The following is a 26873-nucleotide window of genomic DNA, read 5'->3' on the forward strand; positions in this document are numbered from 1 at the left end:
ACAACATATAGAACCATTATATTCAACTAAAAGCCATTCATATACTTAGAAACCAATTTTGGGAAGATGAAACCCATTTTGGGAAAGTAAACGTCATTTCGAGCCGATTTTTGCATTTCATGTTCAATGTACTTTGCTTTTTCTACTTATCCACATGTTAGGAAATATATAACTATAATTACGACATATAAAACAGTTAAAGTCAAGAAAATTCACTTCACAAGCTTTGTTTAATTGGGTAAATGAAAGCCAATTCGGGCCGATTTATTCTTTTAATGTTCCATGCACTTAATTTCACGCATTTAGTAACATGTTAGGACATATTTAGCTCTTATAACAACATATACAACCATTAGATTCAAAAAAAAGCCATTCATATACTTAGAAACCCATTTTGGGAAGATGAAACACATTTTGGGTAAGTAAACGTTATTTCGGGCCGATTTTTGCTTTTCATGTTCCATGTACTTTGTTTTTGTATTTAGCCACATGTTTTCATTGATGTATATGTATATGGAAATTAACTACTTGTTTATTTCTTGTTTCTATAGATTTTGTTCCATATTACTCCTAATGAAGCTAAAAAGGCCTTGTTCTTATTTGCGGTGCCCGAAAGATTTAGAGCTTTCAAAAGCAAACTAATTAGTGGATGCATGGATCACGAAACGGAGAAAGAGGAATGAAAAGAGGAGGAAAATTGAACAGGACAGGGGAGATGAAGATTCACGAAAACTGGATAGCATGCCTTTTGAGATTTGGACACATATAAAACGAGAAGATTGGGAGGCATTTGTTGCCCAAAATACTACGTCGGAGATGGTGGTTAGTATTGTGCTTTAATCTATATTAGTCTTTGCATATTTACTTTTAGTACAATTAGATAAGATGTATTTTCAAACTAACAATTTTATCTCATAGTCTAAGCGTGAGAAACATGAACAAAGTGCAAGACAGAGGAACGAGTACCATCATATGGGTTCCTACACTTATGCGAGGGCGAGACAGATGTGGATTGACGATAACTTCTACCCTTCTACGATGACATCTTCTACCTCCAACGCCGCATCTATCAAAGTTGACTGTGTCGCTGATTGGTGCTCCATGCATAGGCATGATTCGGAAAATAAAATGACCATTTCAGATCCGGGGACCTTGAACATATCCAATGCCGTTGTAAGTATCTTCGCTCCTTTTAAATTGAAGATAGCAGTTGGGTAAATGAAGGTCATTTAGGGTCGATATTAGATTTTATTGTCTATTTTCCTTAATTCTCGCATTTAGTCACATTTTAGGACATATATAGTACTAATAGAAACATATATAACCATTAGAGTCAAGAAAAACCATTTCTCATGCTTTGAAACCCAATTTAGGTAAATGAAGGTCATTTTGGGCCGATATTAGACTTTCATGTTCATTTTCCTTAATTCCCGCATTTAGTCATATGTTAGGACATATATAGTACTAATAGCAACATATTTAAGCATTAAAGTCAAGTAAAACCATTTTTCATGCTTTGAAACCCAATTTGGGTAAATGAAGGTCATTTAGGGCCGATATTAGATTTCTTTGTCTATTTTCCTTAACTCCCACATTTAGTCACATGTTAGGACATATATAATAATAATAGCAACATATTTAACCATTACAGTCAAGAAAAATCATTTCTCATGCTTTGAAACCCAATTTGTGTAAATGAAGGTCATTTAGGACCGATATTAGACTTTCATGTTCATTTTCCTTAGTTCCCGTATTTAGTCATATGTTAGAACAAAATAGGTTTTTTTTGCTGAATAATCACTCATGTCATTAAGGAGGACTCTCATAGGTGATACTTTTGCACATATTTGTAGTATAGCTATAATAACAATATATTCAACCATTAGAGTCAAGTTAAGTCATTTTTCATGCTTTGAAACCTAATTTGGTTAAGTGAAGGCTATTTTGGTCCGATTTTTGACTTCTTAGCTCAACTTTCATTAACCTCCCGCACTTAGTCTCATTATTGACTTTTTATGTGTGTTCCCTTATGTTTGTTTCTATAAGGTATTCATTGCATGTGAGGATGATGTCGTGGCTTTGAGCTTCTTTGTTTGGATTATGTTACTAGCTACTTACACTATATATGTTTATTTTTGATTTTAGTACTTATTTAAAACTTCATTTGTAGTACATTCTCAAAATATTATATATATAATACCGTTTTGAGTACTTTATACGATGCATGCGTGAGACGTCTTCTAATTATGGCATGTTTAGATACAAGCTTTATATAAATATAATGTGTTGTGTGTGTGTGTGTATATATATATATATAACTGATGCGGTTTGAGGGAAAACCGCATCAGTTTGTTCCCGAAGGAGGAAGGAAACTTGGCGCCAAGACGATAATCTGATGCGGTTCATAGGAAAAACCGCATCAGATTATCATTTTCTGATGTGATTTTGGACCGCATCAGAAATGATTAGTCACCTGATGCGCCCTCAACTGATGCAACCCAAAAACGCATCTGAAAGGCCAGATTTAACCGCATCAGGTGGGATTTTTTCAACTAGTGTAATAGCAGCACACAGTAGTGGAAAATATGCAAGGGTTGCGGTCAAAACAACTTCGAGTGTTGCGTATTTGGTCAGTAGCCCATTCTGTATCAGCCCTTCACCCAAAAGGAAGGGTTGCGATTTTTTACCACAACCCTTCTTCAGGAAGGGTTGCGGTTTTTAACCAAACCACAACCCTTCAATACTTGAAAGCCTGCGATTTAGGGAGAAAAACCGCAGCCCTTCACTTTTAAAAGGGTCGTGGTTTTATAAATAACGCAGCCCTTCATTTTTAAAAGGGTTATGTTAGTTCATAAACCGCAACCCTAAAAAAATAAAAGGGATGTAGTTTATGCCCAAAACCGCGACCCTTTTAAACAATTTCTTTTAAAAAAAAAATTATACCCACAGGCCACAGCACACCCTGCTTATCGCAACACTCCCAGCCAACCTCGCCACACCCCTGCCCACCCACCTCCCTACCCCAGACCCTCTGCCCACCTCCCACAACCCCATCACCTGCTGCTGCCCCCAGCCCCCCAACCCACACCCACTTGCCCACCACCCCACACCCCTGCCCACCCTAGACCCACTGCCCACCTCCCACAACCCCAACACCCCCTACTTCCCCCAACCCACACCTACCTGCCCACCTCCCCCACGCCCCTGCGCATCCACCTACCCACCCACATGCCCCATCCCCCCGCCGAACACCTCTGATGTGAAATAGAAGTGTTATTTATGTAGGATTCTAGTTCTGTTAGAATTCTATGTAAATTAGGATTTTAATTACATTAGGACTTTATTTTAATTATGTGTTTTAGTGATGAAGGAATCCTATTATACTTAGGAGTCTAATTCCTTATCATTGAGTCGTATTAATTATCTTATAAGAGGCGTGTAGTATAGATATGTTTTGATTTATCTTTATCCTTAAGATAAAGATAGGTAAGTTTATTAGTTGTTATCTTTAAGCTTTTTTAGTTTTTTAATATGTTTAGGATTCTTGTACTATAAATCAAGAATTTCGGCCATCAATAAAGATTAGTGAATATTTTTGAGTTAATTCTTGTGAGTTAAAGATTTAGGAGAGAATCGAAAACCCCAATTGAACTTTGAGACGAAATACGCCTAAGTTCTTCATATCCTAGTTACTAATTGAGTTGTTGAGACGAAATACGCCAACATACTCTACTTTCATTGAAGAAACATATCAAGAATCGATACTTTATACATGAAATCCACTAAACTACATCAAAGAGCCCTAAACTAAGTGAATCTTTCATCAAGAATCACATCAAGTGGTGTGGTTGCTGCCTCGCACACCCCCGCTCGCCCGACTTCGTGTGCGCCTCGACACGTTGCTCGCATACCACGCCCTGCTCATCCGTCTTCATGCGCGACGCCCTTGCTCGCACACGCCCTGCACACCTGCCCTCTCCAGCCTTGCTATTTAATCCTCGCACACCATGCCCGACGATCACCAAGCCTTGCTCGACGCCCTTAACGCTAACAATGAGCAATTGCAATTCGTCATGGCTCAGCTGACTGCCCTCACCACGAAAGTTAACACCTTTGAACGTGATGCCAACTTTGCAGGACCACCTCCACATCAACCTAGGCGTGAAGATGAATTATGGTTAGCTGAGCTACCTTGCTTTGATGGGGACCTCGACCCTGAATCATATTTGGAGTGGGAATGCCGGTTGGATAGGTTCTTTGATCACAAGAACTTGAGTGATGGCTCTCGGTTCTCCTATGCCATCCTGAAACTCACGAAATATGCGTCCCTATGGTTCGATTCTACGCGTACAAGACGTGCACGAGAGGAAAAACCACCCATTGATTGTTGGTCGTCTCTCAAAGCTAAGATTCGCAAACGATTTGTGCCTCGAACCTACTGACAAGAAATTTTTGTGCGCCTAAACTCCTTGCGTGGAACAATACATTAAAGAGTTTGAAAGGCTGCATATGGCGTGTGACATTCTAGAAGAGGACGAACAAAAAAACGCTCCCTTTCTTGTTGGTTTGCATAAATCCATCGCCAATGTAGTTGAGTTGCAGCAATATGTCACGTTTGATGATGTTTGTATTCTAGCTTCCAAGGTTGAACGCCAACAAAACGAACCTCGATTCAAGCGGACTCCATGGCTTACACCCCCGGCCTCGGTAGATGCCTTGAGCACGCCTCCCTCCTCTTCGACTGATTTGGCGAGTGCTAAAGCCAAAGAGCCCGAGCCATCCGCCACCTCTACTGCTACTCCTACTGGTACCACGCTTAGGACTAAGAAAACTCAATGTTTTCAGTGCCAAGGTCTTGGCCATATAGCTCGAAATTGCCCTAACACTACCCTCACCACCCGTGAGGAATTGGTGAACTCCTTGGCCGAAGAATTGCACGGCCCTCTTGCCACTGAACCTCCTATGGCTGATGAGGACTTCTGGTCCAAGCAACCTATTGGTATCCCGGAACAACAACATACTAATTTGCTAATTCGTCGCTCTTTGTCATCTTCCAGCCATGATGAACCTGTGTTTGAACAACGAACAAAATTATTCCACTTGAATTGTATAATCAAGGGTAAAGTTTGTCCATTTATCATAGATAGTGGTTCATGTACTAACGTGTTTGATTTATCTTTGGCTGAATCCTTAAATCTCCAAACGCACAAGCATCCACAACCCTTGGCTGAATGATGATGGCATTTGGGTACGTGAACAAACTTTAGTTGGCTTCCGTGTAGGTGAATATATGGATCAACTATAGTGTGATGCCTTGCCAATGACTGCATGCTCATTATTGCTAAGAAGACCATGGCAAAGTGATAAACATGTGATGCATAATGGCAAAACAAGTGCATAGTCGGTTTTGATGGGTGACAAATGCATGATTTTGCAATCTATGCCTCCTAAAGCTCGACGTGCCACACCCATAGATGCTGCCACGCCATGTAGGGAGAAATAGAAGCAAGAAGGAGCTCATGTGTGTGTAAGTTTGTGTCATCATGAAGTCCTAAAAGCCGCACAAAATAAGACGGAAGGTAGGCAACAAGTCCTATAACTACGCCAAGGCACTAAGTTGGGCCTAGGAGACAAAGTATGGTTGTCACTTGCTGCTCAAAGACTTCATGTGAATCACAAGGATGGAGAGCCTATGGATGAAGGTCCATTTGAAATTGTTGAAAAGATAGGCTACGAAACATTCAAGGTATTGCTAGGAGATGCCATATGTGCCACATTTTCTTCATGTTACTTAGTACCATGCTTTGAAGACTAAAACTTGTGGACAAGTTTTTTTCTAGAGGGGGAGTATGATGTGAAATAGAAGTGTAATTTATGTAGGATTCTAGCTCTGTTAGAATTCTATGTAAATTAGGGTTTTAATTACATTAGGACTTTATTTTAGTTAAGTGTTTTAGTGATGAAGGAATCCTATTATACTTAGGAGTCTAATTCCTTATCATTGAGTCTTATTAATTATCTTATAAGAGGCGTGTATTATAGATATATTTTTATTTATCTTTATCCTTAAGATAAAGATATGTAAGTTTGTTAGTTGTTATATTTAAGCTTGATTAGTTTTTTAATATGTTTAGGATTCTTGTACTATAAATCAAAATTATCAAGAATTTCGGCCATCAATAAAGATTAGTGAATATTTTTGAGTTAATTCTTGTGAGTTAAAGATTTAGGAGAGAATCAAAAACCCCAGTTGAACTTTGAGACGAAATACGCCTAAGTTCTTCATATCCTGGTTACTAATTGAGTTGTTGAGACGAAATACGCCAACATACTCGACTTTTATTAAAGAAACACATCAAGAATCGATACTTCATACATAAAATCCACTAAACTACATCAAAGAGCCCTAAACTAAGTGAATCTTTCATCAAGAATCACATCAACCTCCCTTTTCAAAAATAACCAAAAAAATGCAATAAAGAAACAAATTGTAAATAACGTAAAAAATATATTGATATAATGTATAAAGTGTACATAGAATTGACAAAGTACATATTATTAGGAAAATAATATCACAAAATCCTCCCAAAATGTTCATAAGCAATCGTCACAAAGGTAAGTCGCCAACCTATCCTGATCTTCATTTAACTCCATGGTGAAGCGCTTCAAACTCATATTCATATAAAACCTTGCAAAACAACCAAGGAATAAAACACATACTATAAGAATGCAATCATTTATCGTAGTTAATAGTTTTAAAAATTACATATACCTTCTCGAAATACAGCCAATAATAAATTAATAATGTTTAAAATCTACATACTACTTATATTATACCTTATATAGTCATATTCAAAAAACCAATTGGAGTTAAACGACTCAAAGTATGATACTTGGACGCGAGAAGGCCAAAATAGGCCTAAAATCACATTTATGTTCCTGAAATTTGACCAACAACTAATGTAAGCCTAAAAATGTACACAATAGTTATATTATGCCTCATATTATCTTCTTCAAAAAGAATTTTGGGTTAAATGACTCAAGAATTATAAATTGGACAGTAAAAGGCTGAAATAGGCCTAAAATCATATTTACGTTCCTGGAACGCAACCAACAACTAATGCAAACCTAAAAATCTAAAAGGTAGTTATATAATAACTCATATTATTATGTCCGAAGAGAATTTGTGTTTAAATGATTTGAAAACTACTAACTGAATGGGAAAAGGCCGAAATAGGCCTAAAATCACATTTACGTTCCCGAAATTAAACCAACTAATGTAAGCCGAAAAATGTATACAATAGTTATATTATGCCTCATATTATCATGTTCAAAAAGAATTTAAGGTTTAATGACGTGAGAAGTACAAATTGGACGGTAAAAGGCCGAAATAGGACTATAATCACATTTACGTTCCCGAAAGTCGACCAACTAATGCAAACCTAAAAATTTACACAGTATTTATATAATACCTTATATTATCATGTTCAAAGCAAATTTGGGGTTAAATGACTCGAAAACTACAAATTGGAACGAAAAGGCCGAAAAGGCCTAAAAGCACATTGACCTTCCCGAAACTCGATCAACAACTAATGCAAACCTACAAATCTACACACTAGTTACGAATGCGGAGAGTGTGGTCACGTGGCAAGGGAATGCCCATCTGATAGTAGTGGCGGAGGTGGTGGGAACTGAGGCCAATGTGGAGAGATAGGTCACATGGCAAGGGACTGGCCATTAAGTAGTAGCGGCGATAATCATAGAATTGTTACAAATGTGGGCAGCACCAGATGGGCATTCCAATGCCATGTGACCTCACTCCCCGCATTTGTAACAATCCCACAACCATCGACATCCCACTACATTCCCCCTTTGCCATATAGGCCTAAAAGCACATTTAACGTTCCCGAAATTCGACCAACTAATGCAAACCTAAAAATAATCTACTGGCTAATTACATATGCAGAGAGTAAGGTTACATGGCATTGGAATGCCCATTTGGTAGTAGCGACGAAGGTGGTGGAAACTCAGGCGAATGTGGAGAGTCAGGTCACATGGTAAGGGGATGCCTGTTAGGTGGTAGTGGCGGTGGTAGATTATCGTCAACCCACTTGCAACACAAGAGGCAAATATGAAAAGTACAGTAGTCCAGCTCCCATATTTTCTCAATTTGCCCATAATAATTGATGTTAGCAAGTACCGGCGACTTATGCTTTGAGCTTGCGTATTGTGTAGATGATGCCACAAGTGAAACACCACTATTTTGTTGCGATGTCGACTCCAGATCTTGACGTTCAATCCAAAGCGTATATCCATTAATATCATAACCCTCATAAGAGCGTACAACTTCACGAGGACCAAATGCTAACCACTAGACTGTTTCAGAAACACTTTCATCCAAATCATTCACGACTTGTTTATGAAACCAATCAATGAACGTCTTGTTATGCATTTGCGACAATGTCCTTATTCCTTTTCCAAGGTTTCTAACACGTAATTACTTCATATGTTCAGCAAAATAAGGATGGACAACTGATATGTGATGCAACACAAATAAGTGAGCTTGTGTACGCTTCTCTACATAAGGTGAGATCAATTTAGAACCAATTATACCTTTGCCCTCAAGTCTGCCCTCGTAACGAGATGTCGGAAGTCGAACAGGATCAACACTATCAAAATACTCAGTCACAAAATTAGTGACTTCTTCACCCACAGTCCCTTGAATTATACTACCTTCTTGTTGTGCAGGATTTCGAACTTTATCCTTTGAAGTAGCCATATATCACTCAAAAGGATAGCACCACCGCAAAAACACTAGACCACACACAAATTAATTTCTCGAACTAAATGGACAATGAGATGGACCATAATGTCAAAGAATGTAGGGCGAAAAACATCTCAAATTTGCATATAGTCTCAACTACTCTGGCCTGCAAGGAATCGAGGATTGACGGATCTCGGACTTTGCTGCATATTGTATGGAAAATAAACGAAGTTCTCTAATTGTGTGTCTCGCATGCTTTGGAAGTATCCCACGAATTGCAAACGGTAAGAATACTTGCATCATGACATGGCAATCATGAGATTTCATACTCGATAAATTTAACTCACCATTTAAGGTAACAAATCGCTTAATATTCGATGAGTAGCCACTTGGAACCTTAATTCCATACAACGACTAGCAAAAAATTCGTTTCACTGCTCTCGACATCATGTAGCAAGTTGGTGGCAAATAATTCTTTTCCGAATCCTCCACCTTATGTTTTGTTTTTCGAGTTTCTTGATCAACCCTTTCATCCACTATTGTCTTCTTCCTTCCGTCCCTTTTGTGAGCCCACAACTCTGGTCGAAGCCCCTGTTTTTTCCAAGTAAAGTCATGACGCCTTGACATCTTTTATCTTGCCCAAAATATTCTTAAGTGTCGTAAGAATAGCTTCACAAACATTCTTCTCTATGTGCATGACATCCAAAAAATGTTTGACATGTAGATCTTTCAAATATGGGAGTTTCCAAAAAAATCGACCCCTTTTTCCATAATCATGTAGGTCCATCAACCTCACTCGTCGGTTTACCAAAGATTGTCTCAATGCCCTTAACCTGATTATAAACTTCGGTACCAGTTAATGGTATATGAGCAACTTCCTCTTCAACCGTCCCATCGAATGCGTTCTTCTTAAACCGATAGGGATGGTCGCGTCTGAGGAGCTTTCGTGTGCGCATATAGACATGTTTGCAGCCCTTAAGGTGTGTAGACTTCATGTCATCTACACAAATTGGGCACGATTATTTTCATCTAGTCTTATGCCCAGATAAGTTCTCATAGGCTGGATAATCATTCATAGTACACAAAATCATGGCACGTAGAGTGAACATCTCATTATCATACGCATCAAATACTAACACTCCTTCGTTCCACATCTTCTGTAAATCTTCAACAAACAGTTGGAGTTATATACATCTATGTCATTTCCAAGTTGTTTCGGCCCTGATATAAGAAGCGACAACATGATTTATTTGCATTTCATGCACAACCAAGGAGGCAAGTTATAAACCACTAAAACTATTGGCCATGTACTATACTTAAAACTAAGATTGCCAAAAGAGTTCATGCCATCCGTACATAATCCAAGCGTCAGATTCCTATCCTCGTTATTAAATGCCTTATGCCCCTGTTGATATTTTTCCACTCAGGCGAATCAGCCTGATGCTTCAGCAGATCGTCTTTCTTCTTATGATCTACATGCCACCTCAAATTCTTTGCATCTCCTTTAATTGAGAAAATGTGCTTAAATGTAGGTATAATGGGTAGATACGACAACACCTTAGCTGGTGGTCCTTCACTATCCCTAGCTCCTTCATACTTGTACCTCGACAATCCACAACGTGGACACTCATGTAAATGCTCATACTCATTACGATAAAGCACACAATCGTGAGGACAAGCATGTATCCGCTCGTACTATAAACCGAAAGGACACATGAGCTTCTTAGCATTATAATACGACTTTGGTAGTTCATTTCCATCAGGGAGCATATCAGCTAAAACTTCCAACAACGATGTGAAACTAGAGTCCGTCTAAGCAGCTTTCGACTTAATGTTGACGAGTGTAATCACGGAGGAAGTTTGGTGTACTTTGTACAACCTGGATACAAAGCCTTTTCACCAGCCTCAGACATAGACTCAAAAGCACGAGCTCGTTTACACGAATGATCTTTAACCTCGTTTATCATCTCGTCTACCCGATCTCTATCTTCATTCCCATAATCATCATCCCAATTCTCATCCCCGACATCATCAACGAGCTCTAAATCCTTCTTTTCTTCACATATATCGCTCATTATTCTAAAACTTCCTATATACTTCCCCTCCTCACTATGTCAAACCCATACGTGATATTGAGCCCTAAACCCACGGCGAAAAGACATGCTCCCTAAGCAGATGTATACTGCTAACCTTGCTCACATTTCCATAATTGACACATGGACAATAAAAATCGACTACTCCAGAGGATTCTTTATATTGTAACGCGGATTTACAGAATTCCGAGACCCCATTCACAAACTACCATACATCCAAGTACGATCCATCTGATCATTCAAGAAGACGACTAATAATAAAACACAACTAACAATTAAAATGTATCAATCATTATTTAGTTACATACACAGGCAAGAAAGTCAGATATTCATATCACATAGAGACACATGCACGCTAGGATAGTGACATGTTCAAATGTATGCTTGCAGCCAGAGGTCCTTATAACTCCATCCTAACCCATCCTTGGACGTTTAATCTCACTAGTGAATATATGCCAACTTTTCAATTCTAAGAAAAATCCGGCAGCATTTCCCTACAGTTATCCAAGTACACAATGTAGATAATTGCTTATCGGCATATGTACCAAAAGAATGAAGCAAGAGAAATGATAAGCCAAGACTTTCCATAGAAATGAAAATAAGACACACATTCACTACCTAAGTGAGATCAAACGTCCAAGAATAGTCCCAAATCGGGGACTATTCAAGACTTACTCCTAATGAGTAAGTCTTGAATGGGTATTTAGGCATATGATGATGATTCATAGCTAAACTAAAATACATTGTTTTCATACAATCTCATATCAAGAAACATACGTACATCAATAAATATCATAACTTTAATCGAATTGAAACACATCAACCAATCAAACAGAAAATAAAACATGCAATGAAATTAAACATTATACCTCTTAACACCAGTGACGAGAAATGAAGATAGAAGAGATAGTTGGAACTTTATTTTATCGTTGCTTAGTCTGTTTTCCTACAACGAACAAAACCCACATTGCACATTTAATCACATAATATTATCAAATTAAACTAAAAATAACACCCTCCCCACCCCCACCCCCACCCCCACCCACCACGACACACACACTCACCACCCCATGCCCACCGTCCCCCACCCTCTGCCCACCCTCCCCTCACACACCCCCTGCCCACCCTCCCACACCCCCTACCCACCCTCCCCAGCCATCCCCCACACCCGCAAACACCCCCTACCCACCCTCTCCTACTCCCCGCCAACCCCCTTCCCAACCTCCACCACCCTCCAATTAACAAAACCCGCAACTACAAAAGATGAAACCTATAACTATTAATGTTTTGGAAAGTGAAAAAAAATGAAAAAGAGGGGAATTACCGGAAGAGGATGAGAAGAAAAAGTGAAGGTGGCGCTGCATCGTGGTGGTGGTGCGCATGCAAAAAAATGAAACCAACAACTATAGTTACCCGCAACTACAAAAGAGAAGAAGAGAGAGTGAAGGTGGCGTGAGTGAGTGAAGAGTGAGAGAGAGTAAGGTGTGCGTTTAGCCCTTTACCGCGGCCCTTGTAAAGTGAAGGGTTGCGGTTGTTAGGCTAAACGCAACCCTACACGTTAGTGAATGGTTGCAGGCGTCAGAAAATTTCAGCCCCTCATTTCAAAAGGGGTGCGGTTAATAGAGAAACTGCAGCTCTTCACATAAAGGGTTGCGTATGATCTAAAAACCGCATCCCTTCGTATCAAAAGGGCTGCATTTTCTGGATCATAGCAGCCCTTTATACTTAAGAGCTGCATTTTCTAAAAAACGCAACCCTTAAAGCGCAGCCCTTCCAGTTTTTTCCTCTAGTTACAAATATACATCGATGTTTAGTTTGATGGTGACGAACGTTAATTTTTCATAATAGAACGATTCACCATAAAAAAGCAAACAGATTATATACAAAAAGGTCATTGATACTACTTATGTACATAACATTTTTAGTTATCACATAATCCAAATTAAGGTAATAAGTCAGTAACTATAACACAGTATTTCCCGTTGAGCAAAGGATACAACAATATCAGGGGCATTATGTCAATATTATGATACAATTGCTATACAAGAAGGGAAGTCTACATCTATTTCAACAACAATACCATATATCTAGCCATAGAACAATTAATTAAGGCCTTGAAAACAACCACTTAAATACATATTAGGCTGAGAAATCTTACAAAATCAATAACTAACTAGATTTACCAACTTTAAGAATGAAGCAAACAATAAAGACAAAAAAACAATTCAACAAAACCAGCACCATGATCCCAAAGGAGGCAACAATGCTCATACTAATTCCTCGAACAATCATCTTCAACTAAAGGAGCACTACAAGGAGCACTAGAGGCAAGGTAGATTTTTCTCAGAAACCAAAGATGTAGCCTCTAATTGCCATTTGAATCAAATTACTGGTTGCCTATAATAGTTCTGTCGCTAATTAATGGTTGCCTCTAAAAGTCCCTTTTTGAGGCAATAAAACTGGTTGCCTCTAAAAGACTCGACATTTAGAGGAACCATATATTCTTGCCTCAAAATATAATTAGAGGCAACCATATATATTCTTGCCTCAAAATATAATTAGAGGCAACAATATATATTCTTGCATCAAAATATAATTAGAGGCAATATACAACATTGCTTCTAAAAACTACATATATTCAGGGGAAACTATATAATTTTGTCTTGCGATATAATTAGAGGCAATACAACAAATTGCTTCTAAAAACCACATATATTTAGGGGCAATCATATGATTTTGCCTCGAGATATAGTCAGAGGTAATATAAAAATGTTTCTGAAAACTAATATATTTTAGGACAACCACATAATTTTAATTCAAAATATAATTAGAGGTGATATCCTTTTTTCTCAAATAGTGAAATTTCGAATCAATTTGAGACCTACCGTGAATGGTGTTTGGACGCACCAAAAACAATCTAGCGTATTATTTTGTACATTCCCAAGCACGATCACCTATAGAAATAACCTTAATAGAAAAAAGGCAACATAATTTCCTTTTACTTAATTGCATAGTAGTTTTTGGTTCGCCGAGCATCATCAATGTTACTTAGCTAAAAACATTGTTCCTGAATGGCACACAATATAACAAGTCTCAAGTAAAAATGCCATAAAAGAAACCAAGGAGCATAGCTGCAAAACAATAAAACAAATGACAAAATCACAAGTAAAAAAAAAAAGAGAGTCTCTCTCTCTCTCTCTCTCACACACACACACAAACACACACACACACACACACACACACACACAACACACACACACACACACACACACACACACACACACACACACACACACACACACACACATACACACACATACAAAACAAACTAACTTCTTTCCAACTTTTACATCATCGAACTTTCCCAAACTCACTTTCAATTGTTTTCTTTCTCCCATTTCCTATCAAAACCAACCCTCATAAATGGTATTTTAAGTATTTCATCCATACCCCAAGTTATGTTACAAGGTATAAATAGGAATTTAATATATCAACAGAAGAATACACGTTTCTCACAAAATCATAAAATGTCATGAAAAACATACCATAAGAAAGAAATGAAATCACTTTTTAAATGTTTCTTGCTCAAATGAGTATTCCAATCACAGTAGCAAAGAGGGCTTAGCAGAAAATTCAGAAGTAATGGTTTAAACTAATTTGTTTTCGTTGATCAGCAAAAGTGTATTTTTTAATTTTTCTTGCTTACTAAAAAATGCCGATGATTGATTAAGATGTTCATTTAAGTAAGCAGTTTTATAACAAGAGGTCGATTTAGTAGTACATGTCTACAATATTTGTTGTTGACCTATTAAATATAACTTATGAAAACTTTTTTTAACATCTTATATTAATTGTGTATATATGCATGATACATAGTGATGATAATAAATGATAATAATTATTTTGCATGCAAACGGTAAATAAAGTTTTTTTTTGGTGAAAGGGTTATATATTTTTTTTGTAATTATTAGATTTTATTCATCTCTCCAATATATTTGTATATGGTTTTGTTGATCAAGTTCAAAGATATATAGTAGCACTAGTGAAGGACTCGGGTGATTAACTGCAGATTGTTGACTGTTATAGATATATGAAGTGATGAATAAATGTTTTAATCGAAAGAAAACAATGAATATACTCCTCATGGATGTAGCATTGCACTTATTGTGCTCTCTATAATCTATATCATAGTACTAGGATAACAGCGAATGACTACAACACAACTAGTACTAGTACTAGGGTAACAGCGAAAAACCTAATTCCACTACTTCGAAAAAATCAAAAACCCCAATTTCAGTGGGAGAATAGTAATTAACTTGCATGAAGTTTGATGCGAAGCTCATCGAGGGGCGGGAAATCGAAGAATAAAGGAGAAATCAACGAAGAAGATAGAAAAATCAGCTAAAGAAGAGGAAATCGCCGCTTTTAATCTACAACACAACAAATGATATGAACAATAACAACAATATAAGTATGCAAAAATTTAATTAAAGTGAAAAAAAAAGTAGGAAATCGAATAAGAAACGAATATGAGAGAGATGAGGGAACGCAAGGCTTGTGGTGCTGGTGTTCAGCAAGGTAGAGCAGTGGCACGATGGTGATGTGGTGGTGCTGTGGTGGTGCAAGATGGTCTGATCTACCACAAATTTCACATGGAAAGGCTTGAGAAGTGCTTTGTTTAGGAGATGCCAAGCTAACCATTTACCACCTCTTTGCAAGGGTATCAAGTTTTGCATTAATGTGGTCAATAGCATCAAGATTATACTTGCTCTTACTTACTTTCTCCTTGTTGGCGGTTCTAGTAGATTTCCTCTAAGAGTTGTGTTTTACTACCTCTTACATTGTACGCGCAATGTTGTCAACTGGAATCTTCGTTAGTTGGCCTTCCACACCAGAATCAAGGCTTGCATAAGTCAAAGGAAGAAGACCATCATAGCAACTTTGCATAAGCATCCATTGACTATAACCATGATGAGGGCAAGATCTTTGAAGGTCCTTAAACCTATCACAAGTTCCATATACTGTCTCATCCTCCTCTTGGGTGAAATTACTATTTTCCTCCTAGCTTCGGAGTTCTTCTCTTGAGAATAGATTCGTCCATAAAAGTCGCGGTCAACTTGTTCCCAAGTAGTTGATGAGTCTTCCAAAATGGATCGCAACTATTTCTTGGCCTTGCCCACAAAGACAGAAGTGAAAGAGTTTGAGCCTCAGAAACTCTTGAGTCACATTGTTTTCCTTTACCGTGGCACTGAACTCCGAGAAATTAGCCAAATTCTTAAGAGCACACTCATGAGTAATATCCCCATAGGGCTCTTGTTTGATCTTGCGAATCAAAGGTAAAGAAAATTCGAAGTTGGCAGGGGTTTTTGGGCTGCAAATTTCACTTTTGAGTTCGAAATCCTCGGGACGCCTATAGTCTTGTAATGCTCTAGGATCTTCATCCCACATAGTGCTGGAAGTAGTAGAAATAGACGACTCTTGGTCAAAACCCGGTTGTTCAACGATCGGAGGTTGGATCGTGGGTTCCCTATAGATTCTCCTCAATTGCCTCAATGTGTTTTCAAGATAATGATCCATGGGAATGAATGGATCGTCCCTTACTCTTCTTTACAGCATGAAACCAACAAAACTAAGGAGAATATTATTAAAATAAGCAAGAGGTATAAAAAAGAAAGAAAAAGCAATTGAGTCCCAAAATTAACGAATTAAACAATGTTTACCGTTACTTCCCCGACAACGACGACGCCAAAATTTGACGGGTCGTTGTAATCTCTACAAATATAACCCAATGTAGGGAAAGTATAGGGTCGAATCCATAAGGAAGTAAGGTTAATCTGCGAATTACAATGAGATAAATCTGCTTTTGGGGTGTTTGAGAGATTAATAAATATTACAAAGTCTAAAATAAATATGAAATTGGCAAAACAATTGAACAAAGTATATGAGAGGATAAATAAAGAATAAAGAAACTAGGGGATTCACCAAAATTCAGTAAAAAATTCCAATCATCAAATGGGGGATCGCAAGGGAAAAATTATGCGCATAGGAACTCTAATTACTTTCTCGAGCTATTAGAGGAGCTTAATTAGTCACTCAAGATCTATTTTCATGGCATGAGCAACCAATCTAGCCAAAACAAGAACAACATGATTAATCAAGCTTCCCTAAACTAGAAAACACCTATTTTCATGGTAACTCTAGTCTATCAACCATACTTAGTCTAGTCAAATATGCAAGTCAAGTGGTGATCAAGCACCCAACAAAACAAATCAAGCAAGTTTGATTAACAAGTTTAAACCCAAATATTAACCCCCTAACTTAGTTTTAGGATCCAAAGAGTAAATGAAGGTTGCATCCATTTCTCTAGTAATAAAACTACTCATGCATCATGGAATTAAAACAGAGCAAAAATTAAAATAACTTCATCACTATAACAACGAAGGAAAGAAAAAAGATGAAAATAATCAACTGATAAACAATATCTAAGTAAACAAAACAATGAAATAAACAATATAAAGGAAAGAGAATATTAAATGAACAAGAAATTACCAACTTTTAAGCTTGCATAAATGTGAAAATGAAGTTCAAAAGCTTCAAACCTCAATTTTCTCTCTCCTAGGGTTCTAAAGTTTGAGTGCTTAAACGAAATTTTATCTCTTTAATCTCTAAATAAAATAGCTTAAATTAAAAGCCTTTTTCCTTTTTTCCTCCTTCCCCTCCCACTAATCTCTTTCCCACTTCCCCACCATGGCCCCCTTCCCCCCCCCCCCCACCGCCACCCTGCCCACTAGAAAGACGCCCCTTCCTTCCCCCACCCCAAAAATAACTACCACCACTGTTTTTCTCTCTATATTCATGCTTTCCTCTCTCTGTTTTTTCAAGACAACAACAACAACCACTCTGATCTCTGACCTTCAACAATGGCGGCTTCTTCACTCTCTCTAAAACCTTCATTTTCTTCTTTCTCCTCTGATTTCACCTCTCATGTAAGCCATTGCGTCGCCTTCCCCAATTTCAATTTTGTTGCAATAGAATAATGATTGGGGAAAGTTAAGGTTGGAAAACAAAGAATAAACCTATTTCAACTTCAGTACCATTATTGATAAGACGATGAATGTTGGTCTCAGAGCTTTGAATTGGTACCCAAATCGAAAATCGTTAGATGAATTAAAAGCACAATCAGGTGGGGGAGTTTGGTTAGAGTTCGGGCAGTTGTGCGGATGACGGGTTCGGGTCGGGGTTTAACATCGGAGGAGAAGCATATGACGGTGAAGGAGACGGCGGTGAAGGCGATGAAGAGGATAGAGAAAAAGATGGTGTTATTGGTTTTAAAAGTGGTTTTTGAGTGGGGGATGGATCTGGGTTGAATGAGAGGAGTGTTGTTTTGGAATTTGGAAGGTTGTGTTCTTCTTGTGGAATTGGTGAGTCGACAACTCGAGATCAGATGCCATTGTTGAGGTAAATATTGAGAATTTTTATGGGGGAGAAGAGAATGGAGCAGGATCATTGAGTTTCGGGTGAGGGAGTGGGGTGGGGTGCCTGGGCGACTGGGTTTTGGTAACGGATGGGAGGAGAGAGAAAGAGATTTTGGGTTTTTTTAAAAAAAAATTACCTGTTTTATAGGTTAAAGATCATATTGCCCTACTGGAGGAATAGGGAAAAAGTTTGAATTATTTAAAAATACAACTATACCAGTATTCAGAATAATGATATGGTATATAAAGAGTTTAAAAGTAATATCAAATAGAGGTAAATGATACAAGTTTGCTAAAAAATGACATAAATGTGAGCAATAATGATATCATTTCTCTTATTCTAAATGATATATAAGTTTGTGTTAAGGTAGCATCGCAAGGTATATAAAGAATTATAAAATAATAATTAAGTAGTGGAAAAATGATTAAGTTTACTAAAATACATAAAAGTTAGTAATAAGGGTATAAAACGTACCAACAATAATATGAAACATACAAACAATGATCTGAAGCAGATTTAAAAATGACATGAAACAACTCCAAAATGATATGAAATTCACCAATAATAATATGACAGAGTTTTATAATGACATGAATTAGTTATATTAGTTTACACATGTGATATGTTATTATTTAATAAGTTATGGTGTAACATATTACACTCAAGACACACATTAAATTCAAAGACAATTTTAGATAAGTTAAACTCATGGTTACGACATCTAAAGAACACACTCTATGTTTTACCAAAAGTGTAGAGTCAAAACTTATAAGCTCTATTTATTTTTCAAATCCATACCTATATCTATACTCTATCTATACTAATGTGTTAAAAGATGTTCCTAAATAAGGAACAATATCATGTGGTGCTCTTTCCAAAGGTATTTTACTCTATGTAATCCACATACAATAGAAATTATCAGTAAATGCATTTATGTCATTTGATGGCATAACTTCAAGGTCATAGACTAAATTCTTAATCACTAAATAAAATCATATTTCGTATTATGATTTTAACGTAAAATGTTTATAAATGAAAAACTTTATTACCCTGGACATAGATTCTGTCTAAAAATTAGTATATGTTGTTAAAGCATGTCTAGAAGCATAGGAGCCAACCACTTCTCGCTCCTGGTTGAGCATTGATATGTCACCATGTCACTATTGAATGTAATCACTTTAGAAATTAGTGTTAATCTCCCCGAAAAAACGTTTGTATGAGTGGTCGAACCCATGACCACTTGCTTAAAATGTGACCAATGTCCAACATGCTTCTTTATTATATGTTATATAAAAAAGGTGAATATCGATTAAATTGAAGTAAAAAAACACAAAGTCAACAATGGAGTATGTCAACTCATTATCCTAATTCTCACGACTAGCAATATTTGGAGTATGTGAATAAATTTATTATTTAATTGTATATCCATCATATAAAGTTAGCGATCCAATTTATTTAATTTGTTTCTCTCTGGCCGACAATCTATAGACAAATGAGGAACAACTCAAGTATAAACAAAAAAATTATTGAAAATATCCTTTCTTTTTTTCTTAAAGTCATCCTTTACAACCTATAGCTGCTCATTTTTAAGGAGTATCTATCGTTTTTCAATCTAATGAACCCTTTTTCATAAATCACACGCGTTATTGTAGACAGAAAAACGTGCCTCCCATTGAGTACGCAATGATGGAACATATTGTTGTCCTAATTGGTCTGGTCTGGAGTGTTCAATTAAATGAGCTACGCCCAAAAATGTTTTACGAACATAAAGTTTATTTATTATATCCAAGCACAATTATAAAGGCACAATTAATTATTTTTGATAATTAATTTCATTTTAAAATATTCTTAATACTTATTCTCGATAATCATCTTTATTCATGAATTGCGGATTTTCATAAATAAACTTTACAAAAGCTAAAAAGAAATCTTAAATCGGATAAAGAAATGAATTGTGGTTTTGCATCAAATGCACACTGGTGCGTTGACGCAACGTTGATGTTACTTACAAAACAAGAAATGTGAAGCTCTTTTGCTCAAGCATAAAGCATGTGCTACGCAACGCCCGTGTGCGCCTCACACAGTTTTTTCGTATCATTTCACATTGTTTTCGGGCTTGATTTCCCTATAAATACTTATGTTTCCTAGGAGCATCTTCGGACGACTTTTCACGTAATTCGAACACTTACAACATACATACATACATACACTTCATATTACATTCAAACACTCAGTCAAACACATGCATACATCAAAACTCCATTAAAGCTTCAAGATTGCTCATAATTCTGATCATTGCATAATATTCAAGAGACTAAGGTATTATTCCTCATGGTCAATTACAATTTAATTCTTGTTTTTCACAAACAATCTATATGTCACAATTTAAAGCTTAAAGGAATTCACACTTTCTTTTACGTTTTAATCTCTACTGTTCGGTTTTTTTTATATTTCTATATATTATTATTATTATTGTTATTATTATTATGATGATTATTATTATCATTATTATGATTATTAATATCATCATTATTATTATTATTATTATTATTATTATTATTATTATTATTATTATTATCATTACTATTATTATTATTATTATTATTATTATTATTATTATTATTATTATCCATGCTTGTATATATGCTTTAATGCTTTCATCATCTCACATGTTTATTTTTGTTAGTCAAATACCTAAACAAATGTTCCAACTCGGACTTCAGATAATTTGGACAAAATGGATTAGGTTTCTTGTAATTTGATTGCACAACATGTCACAAAAAAAAGTATTCTGTGTGTTTAGTGAACCGGCATAGATAAATTTTCAGGTTGCATTAACATATTACTTGGTTGTTTAATCGCATAAATCTCGCACATGAATCATTATTAAGTAGAGGCTATCAATAGGCGAATATGATTCCTCATAATACTGGTATCCTCACCTCGAACTCAAATTTTGGTTCATTGACCATTCTTGGATTCATGATGGGGAAATCTACATTGGATAAGTAATTCATTTGTCCCTACTGTTTCCCAAAATACAATTAGGTTTATGAGATATGTTGGGGACTTCAAAACATTTTTCAATGAAACATTTACAATGAGTTAGTCAAATACGCGCTCATCTTGTGTAGGCAATAAAAACAAGTCTACCGTTACCATTAAGTCCAAACTAAATTTAATGTGGACCAAGCCTATTTAACTTTTATTTTTGTTTAGAGCAAAGGAAGCATTGAATAACATTTTAATTATCTTGCATTATTTAAACATAGCCCCAAAAAATAGCTAGAGTATAGTCCGGGTCAACAAACTAGTCTATTCATTATAACACGGTCAAAGTGAATGCCAAATAGAGGAACAAAGGAGAAAACCAGCACCTATAGTAACTTATAAATAATGAGGAAAATGAAGTGAGAAGAACTTCTGCAAAACCACCCAACGCCATTGATATACTTCTAAAATAAATGCATGAGTTGAAAATTGGAATGATTATTAAGATTTTACACACTGCACTGTAGCCTTCGCATCTACATATCTTTAGACTACTTATCCTATCATTCTAAAGACAACTTGAAGACTTAGGTGCCCCTGGATTTCAAAATTATTCTAAGCTAATCCAACAAGCTTTTCACTAATCTCCCACAATTTCCTTGCTTTCTCCTCATCGCTAGCTTCCTTCGACAGCTCGTTTTCAAAAGATTTAGAATTCTTGTTCCAGCTCCAGTAAACCCCTGATTTCGTCAAGCTTGGATCACTAACTACCTGTTACAAAGGATTTTAAAAGTCAGCTCCTAAGCAATATAGGTTTCATAGTCTTGCATTGTGGTATAGTGCAAAAATGAATTCAACTAACCTGTGCAAGCCTATTTCCAGCCTCCTCTTCGGAAACATAACCTTTTGTGATGTACTTTTGAAAGGGTGGGAAAAGAGTTCTAAATAATGCAACATGATTCCTGAATAGACCAGTCTCAGCTATACATCCAGGGTAGAGAGAAGCAAAAGTAATTCCAGTTTCTTCGTGGAATCGCCTGTGGAGTTCTTGCATAGTTAGCATGTTGCATACTTTGCTGTCTTTGTAGGCCTTTGCACCATCAAATTCACCGCCATCAATCATTGGTGAGGTGTTTACTCCAGAAAGTCCTCCAGAAAGTCCTCTCAGATCCCCAAGGTTGGCTTTTGGGGGGACATTTCCAGCTAGTGTGTTTGAGTTTCCTACAATAATTGCCAGACCACCACTCTTACATCTCTGAAATGTGTCTTGTGTTAAAAGAAAAATCTGTTATAAAGTACGATGATAATGGTGCACGTTACCTGTTATAGAACCAACAATTATAAGGCGTTTGGACGGATAGTCGGACTGGTTCAAGTCATCAAGAAGCAACCTCGATAGAAGAAAATGCCCAAGGTGGTTGGTCCCAACACTAAGCTCAAAGCCATCAGCAGTAAAAGTAGGCTCTTTATCTGTAGGCAAATACACAGCCGCATTGCAAACCAACACATCGAGTGGTTTACCAGAACACCTGAAGTTAGCTACAAATTGACGAACACTTTCGAGGGAGGCAAGGTCAAGGTGCATGACAGAGTAGCTCTCTTTCGGCAGACCTAATCTCTTGGCAGCCTTTTCTGCTTTGAGGAAATCTCTACAGGCCATGGTTACATGCCAATTTCCCATCATTGCGAGGGCCTTGGCCGTGGCTAAGCCTAGCCCAGATGATGCTCCTGTTATAACCACATTGCCCTTTCTTAGTGTCTTCTTACTTCCAGAGGTTCCTTGGTCAATTGATGGTGATGACGTAACTGTTTGGGCTCTAATAGTCCCATTTCTGACATCCTGCAGTTCAGGCACTTTCTGGTGTCAAACTCGAAAAACACTTATGCGGCTATTACCTATGAAAATGAGGCAATGACCAAGAAAAGGTTTTGCAAGGAGAGTAACAAAAGTTTGATAGAAATGCCAAAATCCCTTATTCATGTTCTAGTGACAAACTTTCATCCTTCATCATTGGTTCAATTTATGAAATGGAAAGTGATATTTCCTATGGGTAACCATGTAAATTTGTGTAAACTTAGGCCTTGTTTGGTTGACAAAACAAATCATGGAAAGTGTAAATTCCTAGGAAGTAGAAGTATATGAAGTTGTTTGGTTGGCAAAACCATGGGAATTTGCACTTCCTAGGAAGTTCTACTTCCTCCAAAATGGAGGAAGTTACTTACCTAGGTCCCCCTAGGTAAGTAGAGCTTTCCATAGGAAGTTCTACTTCCCATTATCAGCCAAACAAACTTTTACACTTCCTAGGAATTTCAAATACATGGAAAAAATAACTTCCTAGGAAGTATGACTTCCTATATACAACCAAACAAGCCCTTATTTTAATATAAATGAGAACCCCGATACTCTATGTTTCTCAAAGATAAGTTTACAAATATTTACATAATTACCCATACCATAGGTATGGACTATTAGAAAGAATGGTACACTAATCGTCACTCTACTAGATGTTTGCTTCTACTAATGAGAGGATAACGTAATGTGTTACCATAAGGTTTAGGACCATAACAATTGGGTGGAAAAACCGAAAAAGTTACCCTCATGAAATGAAAACTATTACTACTGCGCTCATACCAAACAACCTGCAATTGAAATGGTTTCTTGTTTCCATTTCAGCAACCAAAAAATCTTATAACAACAATGGTTTTAAAATGAAGCAGTCATTATAGATTCATAGACTATCAAACGCCCGATGAGATGTACAAGAACCAAGAAACTGAAACACGCATCTTTGTTATACCAATCAAATTTACTGGGCACAAAAACCAAGAAAAACCAACACACGACCAAAACTCAACCTCCAAATTCAACAATTAAACATTCTAATTTCAGAATAAATAGAAAACGCAGGAATATTCACCTTAATCCTCAACGTTGGAGGATGAAATTCAGCTTTGAAATGGTCTGAGATTGAAATTCCAAGGAAAGATGTCTCTTTAAAACCTATGTGTTTCCCCTGTTAGGAAATCAAATATATGTCACACAAATAAAATACAGTTGATTCTAGAAGATGAAATAGCAACTTCAATAAAAACGACATATTCTCTCAAATAAGACCGTCTCACTATCTATTGTAACATTTTGTTTACGGGACTTTTTAAGTAATTGTCTCACTATCAAACCACATTTTATTTATGCTTGTTTTAAAATGACCCCTTTAGCTTAAACACTACCATAAAACTAGTTCTTTTAGACCAACTAGAACAGAAACATACCTCTTTGTGAAATGCAACTGACGAGGGTACCAAGGAAGCTGCTTGTAGTGCCATTGCAGAATCTTTAATGAAAGAATGATTCAAATTTTCTTCGGGGACGAGGAAATGAGACAATGAAGAGCGGGAGTGGAGTGTTTGATGATCGATTTCGTTGATGGGAGGATAAGGTATGCCGGTTTTGACCGTTGATGGATTTGCCACGTCTACTTTGATAACCAATCAGGATTTCATTCTGGATTTTATCAAATCTGACAGGGGTAATATGAACATTTCTGGCGTATTTAGGGCTTTGATTATGAATCTTACCTATCTTAAAAGAGTTCGGATCCTTTACGGCTCGTTTGGTAGTTGGTTATAATGATGGTAAAAGGAAGTATTGTATGTTTGTGAAAATATCATTGTCCATTCCCATGGTAATGCTAATTTATCCGAAAGTGTTCACTTTCCTTCTTGAATTTTCATTACCATCCAATACCACCTTCTAGGTGGTAATACAAAAACACAAGTTTAGAGGTGAGATTGCTTGCTAATAGAGAAAAGATGCCTCCCCATGAAGATTTTAAGGTTGCTTCCCTAATAAAATTACACTTAAAATGCATTCCCATTACCGCAATTTATTAACGACTACCAAACGGACCGTTAAAGTTTTAATATTAGTTTACAATGTAGACATTTATGTGAACTATACATTTTACGATCAAGGGCTCATATTGGTGGAGGGGGGAAATTAGGGGAATTTCGGAAAGTTAATATGTGAACCATTAATTTCTTTTTCAATGATTAATATTGCTCAAACTGTACCTTATATAATTTTATAACTATAGAGGATCTAAACACAACATTTAAAACCTCTTGATGCATTTTTGGGCTAGGTCGTTTCCCAAGATACAATTATATGATATTTATCATGGAAGATATGGCCCAAACGGTGGAAAAACTTTTTTACAATAAAATAAAAATTGACAATTGTAGACAAATACTAATAGAGATGACCATCCAGTTATTCAGATTGGGTTATTACGAATTAGGTTAATTTTAGTATACAATAGTTCAACCTAGGTCAGATTCATTCGACCTAGCTAATGTTTGGGTCTATAATTTTCAGGTTGGGTAAGGTGAACTTCAAGTTAAGTACATCAATATATCTATTATCATTAGTACAAGGACCCTTGGGTCCAGTTCCATTACTTTCTATCTTGCACATGGTAGATCAAGGTTCAAATCTTGGTTGAAGCAAAAGTTTCAGGAGAACGTATTGTGTCGGACTCGTCCGACCATAATCTTTGGTCGGACGACTTTCAGGTGGTTTCAATTTTTTTTCAGTTAGTCTTAATTTTTTTCAGTTAGTCTTAATTTTTTTCAGTTAGTCTTCATTTTTTTTCAGTTAGTCTTCATTTTTTTTCAGTTAGTCTGAATTTGTTTTCAGTTAGTTTGAATTTGTTTTTAGTTAGTCTAAATGAAAGTAAGTTACCTCTAAATGAAAGTAACTTAGGTCTAACTGAAAGTAACTTATGTCTAACTGAAAGTAACTTAGGTCTAACTGAAAGTAACTTAGGTCTAAATGAAAGTAACTTAGGTCTAAATGAAAGTAAATTAGGTCTAAATGAAAGTAAATCAGGTCTAAATAAAAGTAAATTAGGTCTAAATGAAAGTAACTTGGGATTCTTAGTTTTATTATTCTTTCATTTAACAACTAACTAATATTAAAAAAAAAAAACACTGACCTCTGCTTTCCTCTCACTTTCTCCTTCTTCGTTCTTCATTCCTCTTAGCTGATTTCTTTCTTCTTTGTTAGATCAATAAAGAATGGAGACTGAGATTAAGAATTTCATGAAAAATAGGATTTATGAAAGAACTTAAGAATTTCATGAAAATCTAGTCTTATCTTCATTAAGAATTTCATGAAGATGATGAGCCGAATCTCCCATTCTTGACGCTATTGTATTCTCCATTATTGACAGCTACTTGTATTCCAAATCTCACAACTATTCCAAACTATTATTGTGGAATACGCTATTATTGACGAATCTCACAAGTACAAGTATTCCATTATTATTGACGCTACTTGTATTGCTGTGAGGAGTTTTGGAGAATACAATTTCATAATCCTATAAATAGTTGGGATCATTATTCCATGTGTTGCTTTGTCTTGATGTATTTGGGGTTAGCAAACTTGGAATTGGCAACGTGAGGTTGATCTAATAACAGACTTCCATTGTGGTGAGTGATTGGTGACCTAAAAAGTGAAGCAGAGAGAAGATGTATTGGGCTCAGCC

The 26873-nt window shown here is 36.5% G+C and overlaps 1 protein-coding gene across 1 annotated transcript; it reads right to left on the bottom strand.

The window, feature by feature from the left end:
* Window positions 1–21754: 21754 nt before the first annotated feature.
* LOC104903354 (protochlorophyllide reductase) lies at window positions 21755–24833 on the bottom strand. The gene is made up of 5 exons (XM_010691378.4): window positions 24598–24833; window positions 24243–24338; window positions 22645–23164; window positions 22187–22545; window positions 21755–22095 (listed from the first exon to the last, which is right to left on the bottom strand). The coding sequence occupies exons 1-5, from the start codon at window positions 24649–24651 to the stop codon at window positions 21940–21942; spliced, it is 1185 nt and encodes a 394-aa protein (XP_010689680.2). The 5' UTR covers window positions 24652–24833; the 3' UTR covers window positions 21755–21939.
* Between the last annotated feature and the right edge of the window lie 2040 nt (window positions 24834–26873).

The sequence above is a fragment of the Beta vulgaris genome, chromosome 9, assembly GCF_026745355.1.
Source record: "Beta vulgaris subsp. vulgaris cultivar EL10 chromosome 9, EL10.2, whole genome shotgun sequence".
NCBI classification, from domain to species: domain Eukaryota; kingdom Viridiplantae; phylum Streptophyta; class Magnoliopsida; order Caryophyllales; family Amaranthaceae; genus Beta; species Beta vulgaris.